The 16,493-nt window shown below is 41.9% G+C and overlaps 1 protein-coding gene across 1 annotated transcript in view; it reads right to left on the minus strand.

Moving 5' to 3' along the window:
* The window catches only part of COLGALT2 (collagen beta(1-O)galactosyltransferase 2), a 114,575-nt gene that overhangs the window by 19,343 nt on the left and 78,739 nt on the right, over window positions 1-16,493 (minus strand). The window contains exons 5-7 of the mRNA XM_087438824.1: window positions 15,936-16,140; window positions 10,248-10,367; window positions 392-468 (exon numbers count right to left, since the gene is read on the minus strand). Of these exons, the coding sequence (XP_087294950.1) occupies window positions 392-468; window positions 10,248-10,367; window positions 15,936-16,140 (402 nt within the window). The remainder of the gene's footprint in view (window positions 1-391; window positions 469-10,247; window positions 10,368-15,935; window positions 16,141-16,493) is intronic.

A 16,493-nucleotide genomic window follows, 5' to 3' on the forward strand; every position in this document is an offset into this window, starting at 1 on the left:
GAATGGTTTCCACCCACTCAGAATAAAGTTAAAGTCCTCTAATACCTAAAGCGTATCTCTTCTTTACCCTTGAATCTTGATGAAAACGTTGATGAAATATGACAGTATCTACTCCTAGAATATACCAAATTCACTTTCACGACTAAACAGCAACTTCTTTCTGACGCAATGATCAATTCACTTTTACCATGATGCTCCTTTTTTAAGATAAGAAAACCGAGGCACAACAAAAACTTGGGAAAAACACTTGTCCCAAGACCTCAAATCCTTTTCAGCCACCAAGCCAGTCTTGCTGGCTCTCAGACGTATGCTCAGGCTTGTGTTCCCATAAAAACATATAAGCATGCTGCAGGCGAGCATGTGCACACACACACACAGACACCTTTCCTACCTCATCAAATCCCATCTTGTCTGGATATTTAGGGACAACTGAGACAAACTGGGAAGGTTCCATTGGAGGACCGTCAACTGGAAGACACAAGAAACACGCAGAGTGCTTTGTTAGTGGAAGAGTCAGAGAACAGAATTCCATCCACACACCTGATCTCTAGGAACACAACCTGGATGTCCAGAGCAGGGGATAAGTGCTCAGCAGTTCTCCAGGACTGAGTGGCTACACAAGAACCCTGATGGTCAGGGCGCTGGTTTTGAGAGCACTTCTTTACGTGCAGATTGCAGTATTTGCTTCATTTCCCTTATGACCAATTTTAAGAGTATTTGGGAGGTAGTTTAGGGTAATGGTTAAGGGCCCAGGGGTCTGGAGTCAGATGATCTGAGTCCACACTTTGGTCTGTGACAGTCTGGAACAGTTAGGTGACCTCTCTAAGCCTGTTTCTGTGTGTGTAAAATCAAGATAATAAAAGTGTATCTCTTATTAAATTTATATAAAATTTAAATGAGACCTCCAAGCAAAGCACTCATGAAAATTAACCTAGTAAATGCTCAATAACTCTTAGCTATTACTTCCTGTGGCTCATGATGAAAGAGCTCAGAAATAGGCTAGACCTTTTCCAAATAATGTTTTTTTCTATACATTTAAAATTGTCAAAGTCTCGCCCTATTCTTATCCCATCCAAGCAGGTTTACCTAAAGGACACAAAAGGTTCTTTTTTTAACGTGAACTCACCTCTGAGGGCCAGCCCACATCCCAGAACTTGGTACAGGGCTAACAGGGAAGTTTCCAGATGAGAGGGACTTTGCATCTTAGTAATAAAAGCTTTATTTATTTGAGACTCCAAAAAAGCTTTCTTTACAAACTACTATGTATTTTTAAAAGTTTAAAGCAATGTTGATTAAGGAACCTGAGAAAGTCTTGAAGATTTTTGATATTGCACAAATTCAAAGTACTCATTTGGTTTTCCTTAAAGGTATAATACAAAGAAAATTTAAAATGGGAGCCAGTAACTGGGTTGTTTGTATCCGTGATGGCCATTACTACTGTTCACCCATATCCATTCTCCTCTATCCCAGGTATATGAGAGGAATACTCTCTTGCCCTTGAAGTTAATCATGGCCAAGTGATTTGCTGGGGAAGGTTGAACTTGCTGCCACTCAACTCTCCAAACCCTTCTTCCACTCCCACCCCAACACCACCACAATGATCATAGTAGCATATATTGATATGTAAAAGCCACAAATTTGAAGCAGCCTAGAATGGTGCGCTAACATAAGGAGGGCAGCTGCCCAGAAAAGACGCCAGGACCACTGCACACTTTGCATAGCAAGAAATAAGCCATTGCGGTATTAAGCCAATGAGATTTTGGCACTGTTTGATATTCCATCATAACTTTGCCTGTACTGACTAAAATACTGCCCCTTCAACTGGGATATTAAAGAGAAAACATGACATCTTGGTTTCACTTATGATCAAATAATGTAAAATTTTAGAAGGTAGTGAGACAGGTTTCCAAACACAAGAGTTGGTCTCATTACTTCAACCCCTGACCCTTACAGTCACACTTCTGTGAACACACAGTGCATGTGTAGTCTGTTTCCACCAGCAGCCCAGAATATTTTGGTCCTTTCTGTTCTACCCCATTCCTCATTAATTTCTTTTAAAATCAACAAATATTGATTGAGGGTCCACCACATACAGGGTTGGGTTTTCAAGAGAAAGAAACTTAACATAGAAACTCCTTCCTGTTCATAGTCTTGTTTGAAGAGCTGTCTAGCTCTCCCTCCATGGGAGGGGGTATATTTTGAGTTACCCTTTCCAGGCTGTTGGTCTCTGGCACTCACAAGGCCTGTGTGGCTTTAACATTTCAGCCACAGAGACTGTTTTTAGCCATGCTGCTTCCATCAATCATAGGCAGTCATTGTGTTCACAGGACAAGTGTCCCAAAAAAGCCACAAGTGTCTGGTTCCTGAAAGCGACCATTGAGCAAAAATGTGAGAAGTGTACCTGAGTTTTGCCACTGAAGGCACAGCTAAGCCATAGGGCAAAACAGGAAATGATTACAATGAATCAGACCTAAGAAACTTACTATGGAGGGAGAAGGGATGTATCTTTGCTGACATCAGACTCGAAGGTTACGTATATCCCAGCTTCTGTTTGGGGTCATTTCTGACTCCATCATTCATAATTTATCCAGTCCCTCATTAAATCCCTCCCTATACCTAGTCTCTCCCTGTACACTACTTGGGACAATGTGATTCATTGGCTCCTGGATAGTTTCAAGATGTAGGAAGAACAATAATAGCTATTGTGGTAGAGATCTTATTACTCACTGAACTCTGGGCTATACACTTGATATACGTAATCACATTTATTTGATCTTCACCACATGAACTGTAGGATAGGTATGAGTGTTCCTATTTTTACAGATAAGAAAACAAAGGCTTAAACAACTTGCCCAAGATCACAGAGTTGATAGATCTGGTATTTGAACCTAGGTCTGATTTCTGCATCCAAACCCTTAACCCCACACTACTCTGGCCCAAAGCTAATCCTTGGTAGCCATGGCCTCAAGTTGGCCTTGGGCAACTAGGCTGGGTTCACAGTAACTCAGTTAGCTAAGTCCTTGCCCCTGAGTGACCATCACTTGTTGTTCTTTCTGTGGTCTACATTGGAGCACACACCATCCAGTGTACAATGCATCAGCCCAGTCACGCCTGGAAAAGTATTTGAGAGATTGTGCTTGGACCAAATCCTAACACTTCTCTACAGTTTTTCTTGAACTTCTTCCATTGCTGCAGCCACCACTAGCTCAGGTCCTCATGCACCATGCCTGGGCTGTTTTAATCTTTTTCAAACACTTGTGTGCTCTTAGTCTTGCCTCATTCTAACTCATTATGCACACTTTTGTCAAAATAATCTTCCTCAAGCACAGTTCTGTTCTCACCATAACAGTTGTGCTCAACAATTAAGTGCTCTACAATTTGTTCAGTTCTTTCATATTCACTACATCATTTAATCTTCACTTTTTGGTGGGGGAGGAGTAGTGGTTTGTTTTTACAGATGAAGAAATTAAGACCAACCCAGATGTGGACTTGCCCAAAGTCAAACAGTGACTGATTGGTGGAGCTGGAACTCAGTTTTAGACCTTCTCACTTCAGATCCAATATTCTTAATAATCTCTACACGATGTTCTGTTGTTGAGAACTGGCACATAAGATTTCCCATCACCTCGTGCTCTGATTTGCAAGACCAATTTCCTCATGCCTCATAACACATTTACTTTTATCACCTTTACAAGAGCTAGCCTCCTGTCATTCATCCGCCAAAGGAAGCACATTCTCAGATTTTCTGTACAGTTCCTAATGCACTAAATGAGTAAGTACATGCAGAGTGATGGGCACAGTGCTTTTAATAAATGTTAGCCATTATTGTTACATACCATCTCCTCCAGCCCCAACTCTTTCACTCTGATCTCTGAAACTCCAGTCTGCAATTCATAAACTCCCCGATATTTTCAGTCCCTCCACTTTTTCTGAATATCTCTTTGCCTTTTTGTTTTAACTAAAACGTGGCTTTCCTTTGGGGACACTGCCTCCCTTTCAGCTGTCAGAGTGGAAGCTGATTTTTCTCATATCCTCCAACTCACTCCAAACCGTTTGTCTTTCATCCTTCAAAACCCCCAGCTTCTTTGAAACATATTTTAGCACCTCTCTACCTTCTAATCATGCCCCCTCAGCCATTGATGACCCCAGTTTCTGGCTCACAGTCTCACCGTCCCTGCCATCATTCTTAGAAACCGCAGCATCCACATGGTGATCCATTCAATGACCTGGCTTCTAGGTCCTTGACCTTGGCACAAACAATCATTCTTTCAGTGACCCACCACCACGTCTGTATCCATCACACCCTTCAGGTCCCCACTTTCATTGGTACCAAACCTAGATTTCATGGTCTGGCACTCTAACCATCCCTTGTAAAGGTTCTTAGTTACCTTCCATTGATCTGGCTTGGTAAAACCCCAATCCTGGTTAGACCCAATTGTCCACTTACTTAGTGCCAAGAAGAATACCACAAGAGAAATTCACACAATTGTGTTGACTGAGTCACTTCAAAATTACAACTACAGATGTCAAATTGGCACTGGATACTGCCAAATGATGCAATTATCCTTCCATAGTAAATTTACTTTCTCACTCTCTGAGAGATCTATTTTACGCCTTGTTTTCCCTCCTGCAATCTCCAACATCTCTCTTGAGCTGATGACTAGACTACATATGTCATAGAGAAAATAGTCAAAGTCAAATTAGACCTACCTTTTCCCATACAGGTCAAGTCCACAAAGCCAGCTACATCTATACCTATACATTCTGCCTTGCCATCTGCTAGAGTGAAAGAGGCAGCCCTGTTCCTATCTAGGACAACCTCTCCAATACTGTCCTGGGTTACAACACCTCTTGTTTTCTCAAGGACTTCAGTCTTACAATTATCTTCTTCTTTTCTACATCATCAAGTTCTCCTTATATATTGGATCCTTCCCATCAGCATACAAACATGCTAAAATCCTATCTTGAAAAACAGACAACACAAAAAACAAAACAACCACTCCCTTGATCTCTCATTCTCTTACAGCCACCATCTTATCTCCTATTCCTCATCCCAACAAGATTCCACTTTCTCATCTCCCATTGTCCTCTCTTTGGCCCACTCCAATGGGCTGAAGTGGCTCTTATCAGCGTCATCACAGGTCTCTATTTTGACAGAACCAATGGTCAATTCCCTATCCTCATTTTATTTGATTTCTCAGCAGCATCTGGCTCCTTCTTGAGACACTTCTCAATTTTTCCTTCCAGCTTTCTGGCTGTTCACCGCCCCCAGGGGTCTGTCCTCCTCCCTCTCCTCTTCTCTATGTTCTTTTACTAAACAAGTTCACACTGTTCCATGGCTTCAAACATCCTTTTAACGCTGATGACTCTCAAATGTCTGTCTCCAGCTGAAGTCTCTTCCTTGAACTCCAGACTCGTGTATCCAAATATCTCCTAACCTCTCCACTCAGATGTCTAATGAATATCTTAAGCTTACAGAATCAAAACTTCCCTCCCGAAATCTTTTCCCATGAAGCTAACCATTTCATTAAATAGCATACCAGGCCAAAATCCTGAAGTCATCCTTGATTCCTTTCTTTCCTTCATGGGCTGCATCCAGGTCTCTGTAAGTCCTGTTGGCTCTACCACCAAAATATATCTTAAATGCACCTGCTTCTCCTCACCTACCTGCTACAGGTTGCATCCCAACCACCATCATCTCTCACCAAGAGAGATGTACTGGTCCCCCTACACTCTGGTACCCACACCACAGCCTGAATGATCTTTCTAAATGCATAAATTACATCATGCCACTCCTAGAAGAAAATCCAAAGTCTTTACTTTGGCCACAAGGCTCTGTGTGACCTGGACACTTCTTCCTCCATGACCTCACCTCCTTCTACTCAATTCCTCATTCTGTGTACTACACCCACACTGGCCTTTTGTTGGAGCACCCCAAGCTCTTTCCTAACAGCCTTTGCATGTGCTGTTCTTTCTGCTTGAAACACTCTTCCCCCAAATATTCTTGTGGCTGCTTCCTTGATATACTGTATATCTCTCTGTGTTGGAATATAAATTCCTTGATGGCAGAGCTTCTGCCAGTTTTGTTCACTGCTGTATCCCCAGCATCTCAAACAATCCATGGAACACAGTAAGTGTTTAATAAATACTCAGAGCCTGACTCTTCTTTTTGCTTTGTTTTTGCTGAGGAAGATTCACCCTGAGCTAACATCCGCTGCCAATCTTCCTCTTTTTTTTTTTTGATATGTGAGCCGCCACCACAGCATGGCCACTGACAGACGAGTGGTATAGGTCTGCACGTGGGAACTGAACCTGGGCCATGGAAGTGAAGCACACCAAACTTAACCACTAGGCCACTGGGGCTGGCCCCTGACTCTCTCTTCTAAAACCTTCCTGGCTCCTTACTGCTTTTAGGATTGGCATTCTGCTTTAGCTGGGCATTCAAGGACCACAACAATTAAGCTACCCCAACTCACAAACTTGATTTCCTTCTACTGTTTAAAGCCAACTCTCTTCTAGGGTGAGAATGCTTTTTGAACAATGTCTTTGCTCAGTCTGTTTCCTCTGCCTATAGTGCCCTCACCATATCACTCCTTTTATTTAAACTCCACACTTCTATCAAAGCCCAGCTTAAGAACCATCAGGACTTGAAGATCTCCTAGATCACACCAACCCACAGCAATCTCTCCCTATTCCAAATTCCTATTGCCCTTATATCTGCTCCTTTTACAAAGCACTATACTGCATCATCAGGGTCTTTTTTTATGCCTGTCCTGTCTCTACAGTTAAATATAAACACCTGAAACAGAGAATTGGTTATAAAATGTCTTGAATCCCCAGTACCCTCACAGAGTGACTCATACATTGTAGGTAGGCATTCAGTGTTTGCACATGAATATAATGCCTGTTCTAATGCTTCAACAGGGATAGTCTATTAGCAGCCATTTATTCACTGCCCTTTGGGTTCCAGATGCTGTGCAAAGTGCTTTTAACATCTTGTTCATCTCTCCTGAGGACATTTGACAGATATGATTTCATCATCACCAGCCTTTTATTAATCTTACATGGGCCTCTAGTCTATATTTCTACATTATTATCCTCAAAGGTTCATTTTCCAATTATTTTCTTATTCCAATTATGTTCTGTTTTTTAAAATTAATAATCTAAAATTCTAACAAAATTATAACTGGAGAAGGTAAATACAAGAATTAAATTAAATGCCATATATAAAGTGCCTGGCACTAGAGTTGGTATGTTTTGGGAGATCAGTAATAACAGCTATAAATTACAGGTTTTTCTAAAATGAGTTCTACCTGCCTAGCATGGTGCTGTGCATTCGTAATGTGTAATCATTAATTTTTATTGACAATGCGTGAGCCTCTGTACAGAGAACTTTCTATGCTCTCAGTTCTACGGGTGTAAGCAAGAGAAGACAGGGCTCTGGCCAGCCCTCTCCAAGCTGACATCTACTTGGAACCAAGATTGACCCCAGACAGGGATGATAAGGGACAGCACATCACCAAGTGCTAAATGGAATCCTAATAATAGCAATCATTCATTAGTTCATGGAGTTGATGTACATTATTTTATTTGCTCTTCCCAACCCAGCAGAGTCAGTGTTATTATCCTCATTCCACTGATAAAGGAACTAAAGCTCTGAGAGGTTGATTCTCCCTTCATAAGTGACAGAGCCTGGGTTCAAGTCCATTATTCTGGTTTCAAGTTCAGTGCTCTTTGCAATACAGTTTTCATTCATTTACTCATTCATTCATTCACTTGTCTAGACCTGCATTCAACAAATATTTGGTACCAACTACATGTCATGCACTGTGCTAGGTGTCTGGGATAAAAGGTAAAAGGATACTGCCCTTGTCTTCTGGGGTCTAGAACCCAGAGAAGAGGCAGAAACAGTATGTATTAAAGAAATTCACAAAAGAAATTCCTAAGGGCTGGTTCAAGAAACACTGTCATAGTGCACCAGCTGCCTAGTCAATCCTCGTTTCCCCCTATAACTACTGCTTTTTTTTTCATTATCCCTATCATTCTCTATACACTCAGAGAACAATAGTGATCTCTTGTTTCTTTTCTCAAAGCCAGGGACACTGAGATGAGGAAAGAACAAATGACTTGCAAACAATTACGCACATCAGCATGCAAAGGGTGTAATGGCGGGAGTGCTTCTCTCTTCATCCCAAGCATAGTCTGTGGATGTACTTTGCTCAGCACCACAGATGTGTCCTGATATTGAACTGACTGCTGTTTTACAAACAGAATCTTGTGTAAATACAGTAGGAGAGCTTGTTGTTTAAAGGAATCTTCTGAGGAATCTTTTTAATTATTACTGTCTTTCTTACCTTCTGGTCCCAAACATGTTTCTTAAAAGAAAACTCTCTGCTGTCTCTCTATTTCCTTGCTTCTTAATTACTTCTCAAACACTTTGAACTCTGATTCAGCCTTTTCTGAAACCATTCTTGTTATGGGCATTAGCTGAAAAAATCCACTGGACTCTTTTTTCAGTCCTTATCTTGAACTGCCTTCCACATTTCATGCTCCTGTTTTCTTGAAATTCAGTGATATCACATTATCTTGTTGATGAATCCTAATTCAACATCTTTAGGCTTGATAACACTTAAGTTCCAGATTCATCTCTCCATCTACTCACTGGGCATCTCCACCTGAACTCACTTATTCATTCATTCAGTTATTCAACAAGTACTTATTGGGTGCTAGGCAATGGGCTATGTCTTGAGACTAACATGATGAACAAGGAATTTATTGCCTGGGGGTGAGGAACAGGAAATAGATATACACAGGCAACTCAGTGGGTCTAAAAATGAAATCATGATCTTTCTTTGCAAAGGTCTCCTTTATTCTACATGTTCTATACCATTGAAAATTCCTACAGTCATCCCAGACACTCAAGTCAGAACTAAGAAGTTTTTCTCTGCCTCTCTTTTGCTCATCGACAAACTCTTGGTTAAGTCCCTTCAAGTTTTATGTCATAAGTTTCTCTTAATCTGTTCCTTCCTCTCCATTCCCACTGCTTCTTCCCTAGCTCAGATCCTCATCATCTTTTGCCTAGTTTACCATGTAATGTCCCAAATGGTCTCTTCACCTCTGGCCTAAGATCAGCATCCACTGCCTGACCCTGCTCCAGCCATACTTCTTTTACTGCAAGAGTGACTTTTCTAAATCTAGATTCCAACCTGACATTTCTCTGCTAAAATCCCTTTAAAAACCCCCTTCAGAAAAAGTTCAAACACCGTCTTGTATGTTAGAGCTCCTTCTGGCTGGGCTCCTGCCCACTTTCCAGCCTCACTTCCTGCTGTGCCTCCCCAAACACCCCCACTGCCCACATACGCACATCCTATGCTCTAGCGATGAATAACAGAATTTCTCAGATGCTGTGTGCAAATTCAGGGCAAAGATTCCCTCCTTTGGGAAAACCATTTCCAACACCCTCCCCTAGGCAGGGTGGATCCATTACTTTATCCTTTAGCCACCTCTGCACATTATACATAATAATTAGTGTAGCTACTGATTATTGAGCATTTACCAATTCTGACATCATGGTAGATCCAGAGGCAGTAACAATACATGAGCAACGGCATGAGCTTTGGAGACAGCGATATTGGTTCAAATCCCAATCTTTAGCAGAATGATCTAGGGCAAGTTACTTGAGCTCGCTATACCTCAATTTCTTCATCCTTAATATGAGGATAATAAAACCCCTTTCATTGACTTGTAAAGATTAATGACACAATGTACAAAAAATGCTCAGCATGGCATCTGTTACGTCATAAACTATTATTAAGCTAAAGTCATAATTATGTTGTTGTTATTAGACTTTATATATAGCGTGGAAAATTCGCCCAAAAAGCCTAGAAGTTTTCGTTATCTCTATTTCACAACTAAGGAGGTTAGATTACTTGCCTAAGTCATATAATTAGAAAGCAGCAAAGTTAGAGTTTAAATCCACACCACAAAACACCATTATAGCCCTTATGACATTGTGTGAAATGCATTTACTGTGTACCCAGCTCTCCACCTGGACAGGAAACTCCCTGAGGGCAAAGACTTTGTCATATAGGAAAAGTTTAAGAATGAGTGAACAAATGAATAGCTATGTTTCAGCCAAGGCGGACTGATGGCTGTGAGATTCCAGCCCTGGGAGAGGGGAGAAGTGGCTGGTATGGTCACGGTGGCAATGGAACATGAGCCATCCCCCAGGCCCCTGGGTCACTCACTCATTGCTTCTATCTGCACATGGATGAGGTTCTCGATGTCCTCCTCCAGGGTCTGCTGGGGCTTCAAGGGGATGGGCAGGTAGCCATAGTGTTCTCTGTTGCAGAGGTACATCTGGATGCCTGAGTACCCAAGAGAGAGACAAAACCAACCAATCAGAAAACACACTTCTTAGCTCTATAGTGACAACTCGGGAGACAGAGACTGGACTGTGGCTGAAGTTGTTTGGCACTGAAATCGAACAAGTAGCTGTTTCAAGCACTGTCTGTAGACCTCAAAAATGCTCCTTGATTAAGAAAGTGTAACACAGCATCGGGGGCTAATAAAAACTCTGGGCCATTCTTCGGCTCAGAGGAAATTGATTTTTTTCTCTCTGAAGAAAAAGCATACTCATGGCCTGAAATGAACACTAAAGGCATGAAAGGATCAAAAAGAAGGCAAAGAACTCCCATTCCAGAGAACAGAATGGAACACTGTAATCCATCTACAGGAAATAAAGAGAAAATGAGGAATAAAATCCACATTTGCTCTGAAAGCAAACAGGAAAATCCTGTAAGGCTGACAAATTATTAAAGCTAAATCTAGGCATATGAAGAAGAAAAAATAAAAAACAAAGGAAATTTAAAATTCTCCATGATTCTCCTTGGTTTTATTTCTTCTATTAGCAGGCATGGATTTAGAATCAACCAACAGACGTGGAACTTCTATAATAGATTTGTAAAGGGACAAAAGAAAGTCTGCATTTCAAGTCCTGTGAAGAACCTGCAATATGACAATACCACAAATATGCCACAGCCCTCTTGTACTCGACACTGCTCTTCACGGCCCCAGCTGGCTAACTTTGAGAGTTAGACAACATTCGTGTTCACCCAGATATCTAGGAATATGGGAATCAAGATGGTCTCACATAGACCCAGCAACTGACAGTCCTGACTAATGAAAAGATTCCTTAGTTAAAAGGACGAGTCTGCCAAGCTCTGGTCCATGTGTCCAAGCTTCTGGTTTGTTCATTGCTATAGTCATCTATGCTTTCCAGAGGAGAATTATCTGCATAGTGACTTCTCTATTTTGTGCAGATGAAATTTCCTCCAGCCAGCTGCATCACCTGCCAAGTCAGGTGAAGCTGTCTCATGGCATTAACAGAGAAGAACGCGGAAAGAAAAGAGCTTTTATCCTCCTCTTTACAGAATCGGGCTCGAACCATGGCTGGTCCAGCAAGCACTGTCACTTCTCTTGCCTTCACCAAGCAAACTCACTAGTTCTGCTGTTTGCCCACATGAATGCTTCCGGGTAACTTCAAACCAAAATGTACCCTCTTGTAAAGTCATGATGAATTCAGGAAGTGGAAGGAAAATGAGTTAATATTTAGGTTACCTCTCTACATTACTTAGGTAAATTATTTTACCATTCAACTTTCCAAAGCTACAGTAAAAATGGGAGATGAGACCCAGCCAAGCTATCCATCAAGTGTGAGAGGACAAGAAAGGCATTTTTCAGACATGCAAGGTCATAAATATTTACTTTCCATCACACTTTCTCAGAAAGTTACTGGATGATGTGAAAGAAGATGGAGAAGGACGAGGAGTAAGGGGAAGGAAAAGAGGAGGAGGAGGATTACAAAAAACCTGGGAAGACTTGGGACATAGTGAACAGGCGAGTCAATGCAGATGGGAAGAAAAGGGAGTCCAGGTTGATAGCTGTGGCACCACTCAGCTCAGAGGATATCAGAAGGCTCCAGAAGAGACATCTTCACAAACACACCAAAAGAACATCTGATAAATCTGACCATTCTAAGAGGAGTTTTAGACAATTAGGGATTAGTTTTGAATTGTGTTAGTAATAATAAATGAAGCAAAAAAAAAAGGCAATTGGTAAGTTAGATATAAAGGGAAAACTAATCATAGTCTATCAATGGTTCAGTTTAGGATTAGGTTCACATGATTATAAGAACAAAAACACTGACCATCAATCTATCTTAAATAACCATGTAACTACAGTCACGTGTCGCTTAACAACGGGCATACTTTCAGAGAAATGTGTCGTTAGCGCTTTCATCATTGTGTGAAAGTCACAGAGTGTACTTACACAAACCTAGATGGAATAGCCTACTAAACACCTAGGCTAGATGGTACTAGTCTACGGGACCACTGTGGTATACGTGGTCCACTACTGACTGCAATGTCGTTATGTGGCTTATGACTGTATGTTGAGAGGACAGGGTGACGGGAAGAATGTGTTTGCGTGGAGGGGGCAAAGGGAGGAGAGGGAGTTAATGCCTCCTCTTCTGCAGTGGAGAGTCAACAGATAATGCCTAAAGTAAAACCAGAAAATCAAGAAGTAGCAATACAAGCATGTTATTTAGAAACATGGATGTGAATATTATACTGGTATTATCATCTGGAGGAATTAAAAGTGTTTATCTTCTAGAAGAGGGAAATGGTACAGGGGGTGATGTGCAGGGGACTTATATCTTTATAATAAAACTTGGGGGACTATTTGAACTCTTTCAACTATGTGCATGGATAATTTGATAAAAATTTTAAAAGGAAATGTGTTGATAATTAGATAATGTCTATGGAATCTGGTACTCTCAGTAAAAGTGACTTCTGGGGAAAACAATTTTCTCTTTGAAATGATACTATACCTTGAAGGCCTGTACTTCTCTAATGAAGATATGAAACATTTTCTTGTAGTCACATAGTACCTTAACATTGCAGATTGATATACTTATCTTTACGCTTGGTGATGAACAATCAGACTCAGAAAGGCTATGGACTGTCCAAAGTCATACAGTAAGTCATTAGTATCAAACCACTGGCCCAAAAGAGCCAATGCCGAGTATCTTTCTACCCACCCCGGATTCGGAAGCCATGTTTCAGAACCAGTAATCACTCTGGATTGCCATCCCTCACGTGGGAGGCACGTTTGATCACTACCAATGCTGAGCAGGAGGCAGATCTGCCTACCCATCACCCACAACTCTTGCCTCTTTTGACTCACAGCAGACATTTGGAAGGTGACTGGGTGGCGGCAGAGATGGTTCCTGTGGCCATGATACAGAACTCAGATTACTGGCCACAACTAGACATGGACTCCTGACCCTGGCCTCATTATAGCCCACAGAGACTTGCCTATGACCTCTGAGCTGTTTTCTTGGGCTAGATGGGCAGCCATGCCCCAGCACACCAGGGCACTTGGATTGGCCCCTCACTCATCACCCACATGTGGAATGACTAGAGTCTGAGGCAAAAGGTTAAGGATCAAGGTTTGTGGTTAGACGGTCCTGCCTGGGACTTGCAGACCCTTTATTTCCTTCTGGACGTTTGAAAAATGAAGCTCCAATGGATGATACAGCTATGGAGCAGCTAGGGAGCTTCACAAGAGTGAGGACAAAAAAATACAAATCATCTTTCATCAAGACTCTTTCAAGACAGAGGGGAAGTGCTTTGCTTTGGACCTAAGAAGGGAAGAGCCAAGAAACACTCCATGGGCTGCACAGGATTCCAGGTTCGTTCATGTCTCTCCTGAATACTTCAAGTCAAGTAAAAGTGCTACCTTAGAACCACATGACTGTCAGGAAAGCTTTTTCATTCCCCCAAAGGCCAGTCATTCTTTCCTGTCTTGACCTTGACCTGTTCAGTGTACCACTGATCTGACCCTCAGCTTTCACTGTTTCCTAACTATTACTTATGTTTCCACATGTAAAGATCTCATCTCGCCAACTAACATAGAGCCTAACACAATGCTGGGCACAAAAGTAAAGCCTAGAGCATTGATCCTCTCTCTTCCTTTTCTACCTCTCCTCTCTCCAACGTAATCATCAAACGGCTTTGAGCCTCTACACCTGCTTTCACTGTCCCGGGAAGGCCTATGGGAAGTCTGACCAATCAAGAACAAAGTTCGAGTGAACAGGCCAAGCAAAGGCCAGAGCTGAAAAATTCCTACCCAGCCTGTGTCACTCTTCCAACCCAAAATCTAGTTGTTGGTTTATAAAAATATATCATAGTAATTTAGTGCCTGGGTCACAATAATGCCTTGTGCAATGGCTATAAAGGAGGACTCTGTTAGGCAAGAGTCATTATTGTAATTGTTAATAGCTCACTTTCTTGGAACATCCTTACTTCAAGCTCTGAAGCAAAGAGACTGGCACAACTTGAAGGAATGAGAAGGCCCTGAGTCTGCTTCCCATCCTGGGGAAGTCAGAGCAAATCACAGACCAAGTTGAAAGAAGCAGTTTCCACTAACGTTGACCAAAGAACCTTCATGAAAACTTCCAATCCACATGAGGATAAGAACCTTGCTTTTGCCCTGACACAGGCCTAAAAAATGCCTAAGCCTGGCCAAAGGGTCTAAATTGCTCTAGCAGCCAGGGAAAAAAGTCAGCTTCCACATTTTCACTGAATATTCTCATTCCTACCAAATCTGCAACTGGACACCTATGGCTTCAAGCATGGCCTGATATGTGAGTTATAGATTGAATTGGTATTAACATTGTCATCTGCCAGCAACCTGCCTCAAATGCATGGGGTCTTTGCATAATCCCATATACCCTAATTTATATGGCAACAGTGAGTTTATTCACTATCTTCTTGGTTTCTAAATTCACTTTTGCTAGTGGTTAAGTGGCACATTTCTGGCTCATTGATAGTGGGACCTCACTTCTGTCAGGAAGGTCTGAATGATCCTGAGAATAAAGCTTTGCTTTAGGAATGTCGTGTATCTTCCTGTTGAACTGCTTTAGTGAATTACATCCTCCTTGACTGCATGTGCAGGGTGACACAGAGAAATAACAGCTTCTTACTGACTTGTCTTCCTTAAAAAGCCTACAGATCCCACAGGAAAAGCTTTCCTGGGGGTTCACAAAAGACTTAAGTCTGGTTTTGCCTTTCCTTCCACGGGGACTGTGGCAGAGAGTGCTGGTTGCCTCCCCTAATCTGTCCTCTCCTCCTTCTAGAGTGAGAGAACTGGGGCTCTAGATTGCATAGTATAAAGACGACATTCTGAGCCTCTTTTACAGCTAGGTGTTGTCCTGTGACTAAGTTCTGGCTAATGGAATATGCACAGAGGTGATGTGTTCAACTTCTGGATTGTACTCTTAAAGGGAAGAAGAGTGCTCTCTCCTCTCTGGCTTTCACTTGGTGGCTAGAATGCATCCATACTGATGAGACTTCTTGGACGATACAATTAAGGACAACACCGCATGGAGAATGGAGAAGCAATAGAGAAGGAGCCTGTGTCTCTCAAACTTTGTGGAACAGAGCCACTATACCAGCTCAGGCTTTTTTGACAAGAAATCAACCTCCAAGTTTTAAGTCTGGGGCCTTAGCCAGTGTTGTTTTGGGCTTCTGTCACTAATTAATAAGGACTCCTATAATGAACAAAGCAATGCAGCAGCACCACAGAGAACCAATCATCTGCCTATGGCTCCCACCATCACCATTGCCCCGGAACCACTCAAAAGAAAAAGAGAGTGGATTCCTGGGTATGGGCCTGTCCTGGCTCTTGGTCATTGATGCTCACAGGTACAGCAACACAGAGGGTGCTGGTGTGGTTACTGTAGACAATTAATTGCCACTGAACAGGAAACCCATTCCCTTATACAGGAGTGTTTTTTAATAAGATGCACAAAACAAAAGAGCTGGTCATTTGCAATGTTTTGTGGTGGCATTACAACTGAATACAAACAGTACCTGCTTGCCTGCTGGAGAAGGCAAAGACAATGATGTCATCAAAGGTCCAGGTGTAGTCCTGGTGCGGGGGGTAGAACATCAGCTTGTCAGAGGCTTCCTTCCTGAGGTCAATTAGGAATGTGGAGTGGACCATGGGGACAGGAAAGCAGCCTATCCTCTTCCATTCTCTAATCTGAAGGTAGTCTGGTGTCCGTTTATAGAAGCCCTGTAAAAGAGGAAATCAGTGGGCTGTGTTCTCTGATCTGAGGGCTTCATTTTTCCCGCTTTTCTGCTAGGCTGATTCCTTCTAAGTCATCACCAGTTAAATCGAAGCCCCTAAACAAAGTCCCCTTCACCCTTCTTCTCTTGACCTAAGAATTTCCAAGTGAGCTCAAGAAATGCCACCTACGTGTAAAACAATACTAAAAGGGTCTTGATGTCAGAAATATTTTGGTTTCAGAATATCTCTTGATTTAATAATTTAATGAAAGTATATTTTATGTTGACTTATGATTGAATACGAGGTATGAGTATTCAGAGGTGGTAGAGCAGAGCAGTTAAGAGCATAGGTTCTGGTAT

This window comes from Ceratotherium simum, chromosome 2 (genome assembly GCF_057802395.1).
Source record: "Ceratotherium simum simum isolate JZ-2026a chromosome 2, ASM5780239v1, whole genome shotgun sequence".
NCBI classification, from domain to species: Eukaryota; Metazoa; Chordata; class Mammalia; order Perissodactyla; family Rhinocerotidae; genus Ceratotherium; species Ceratotherium simum.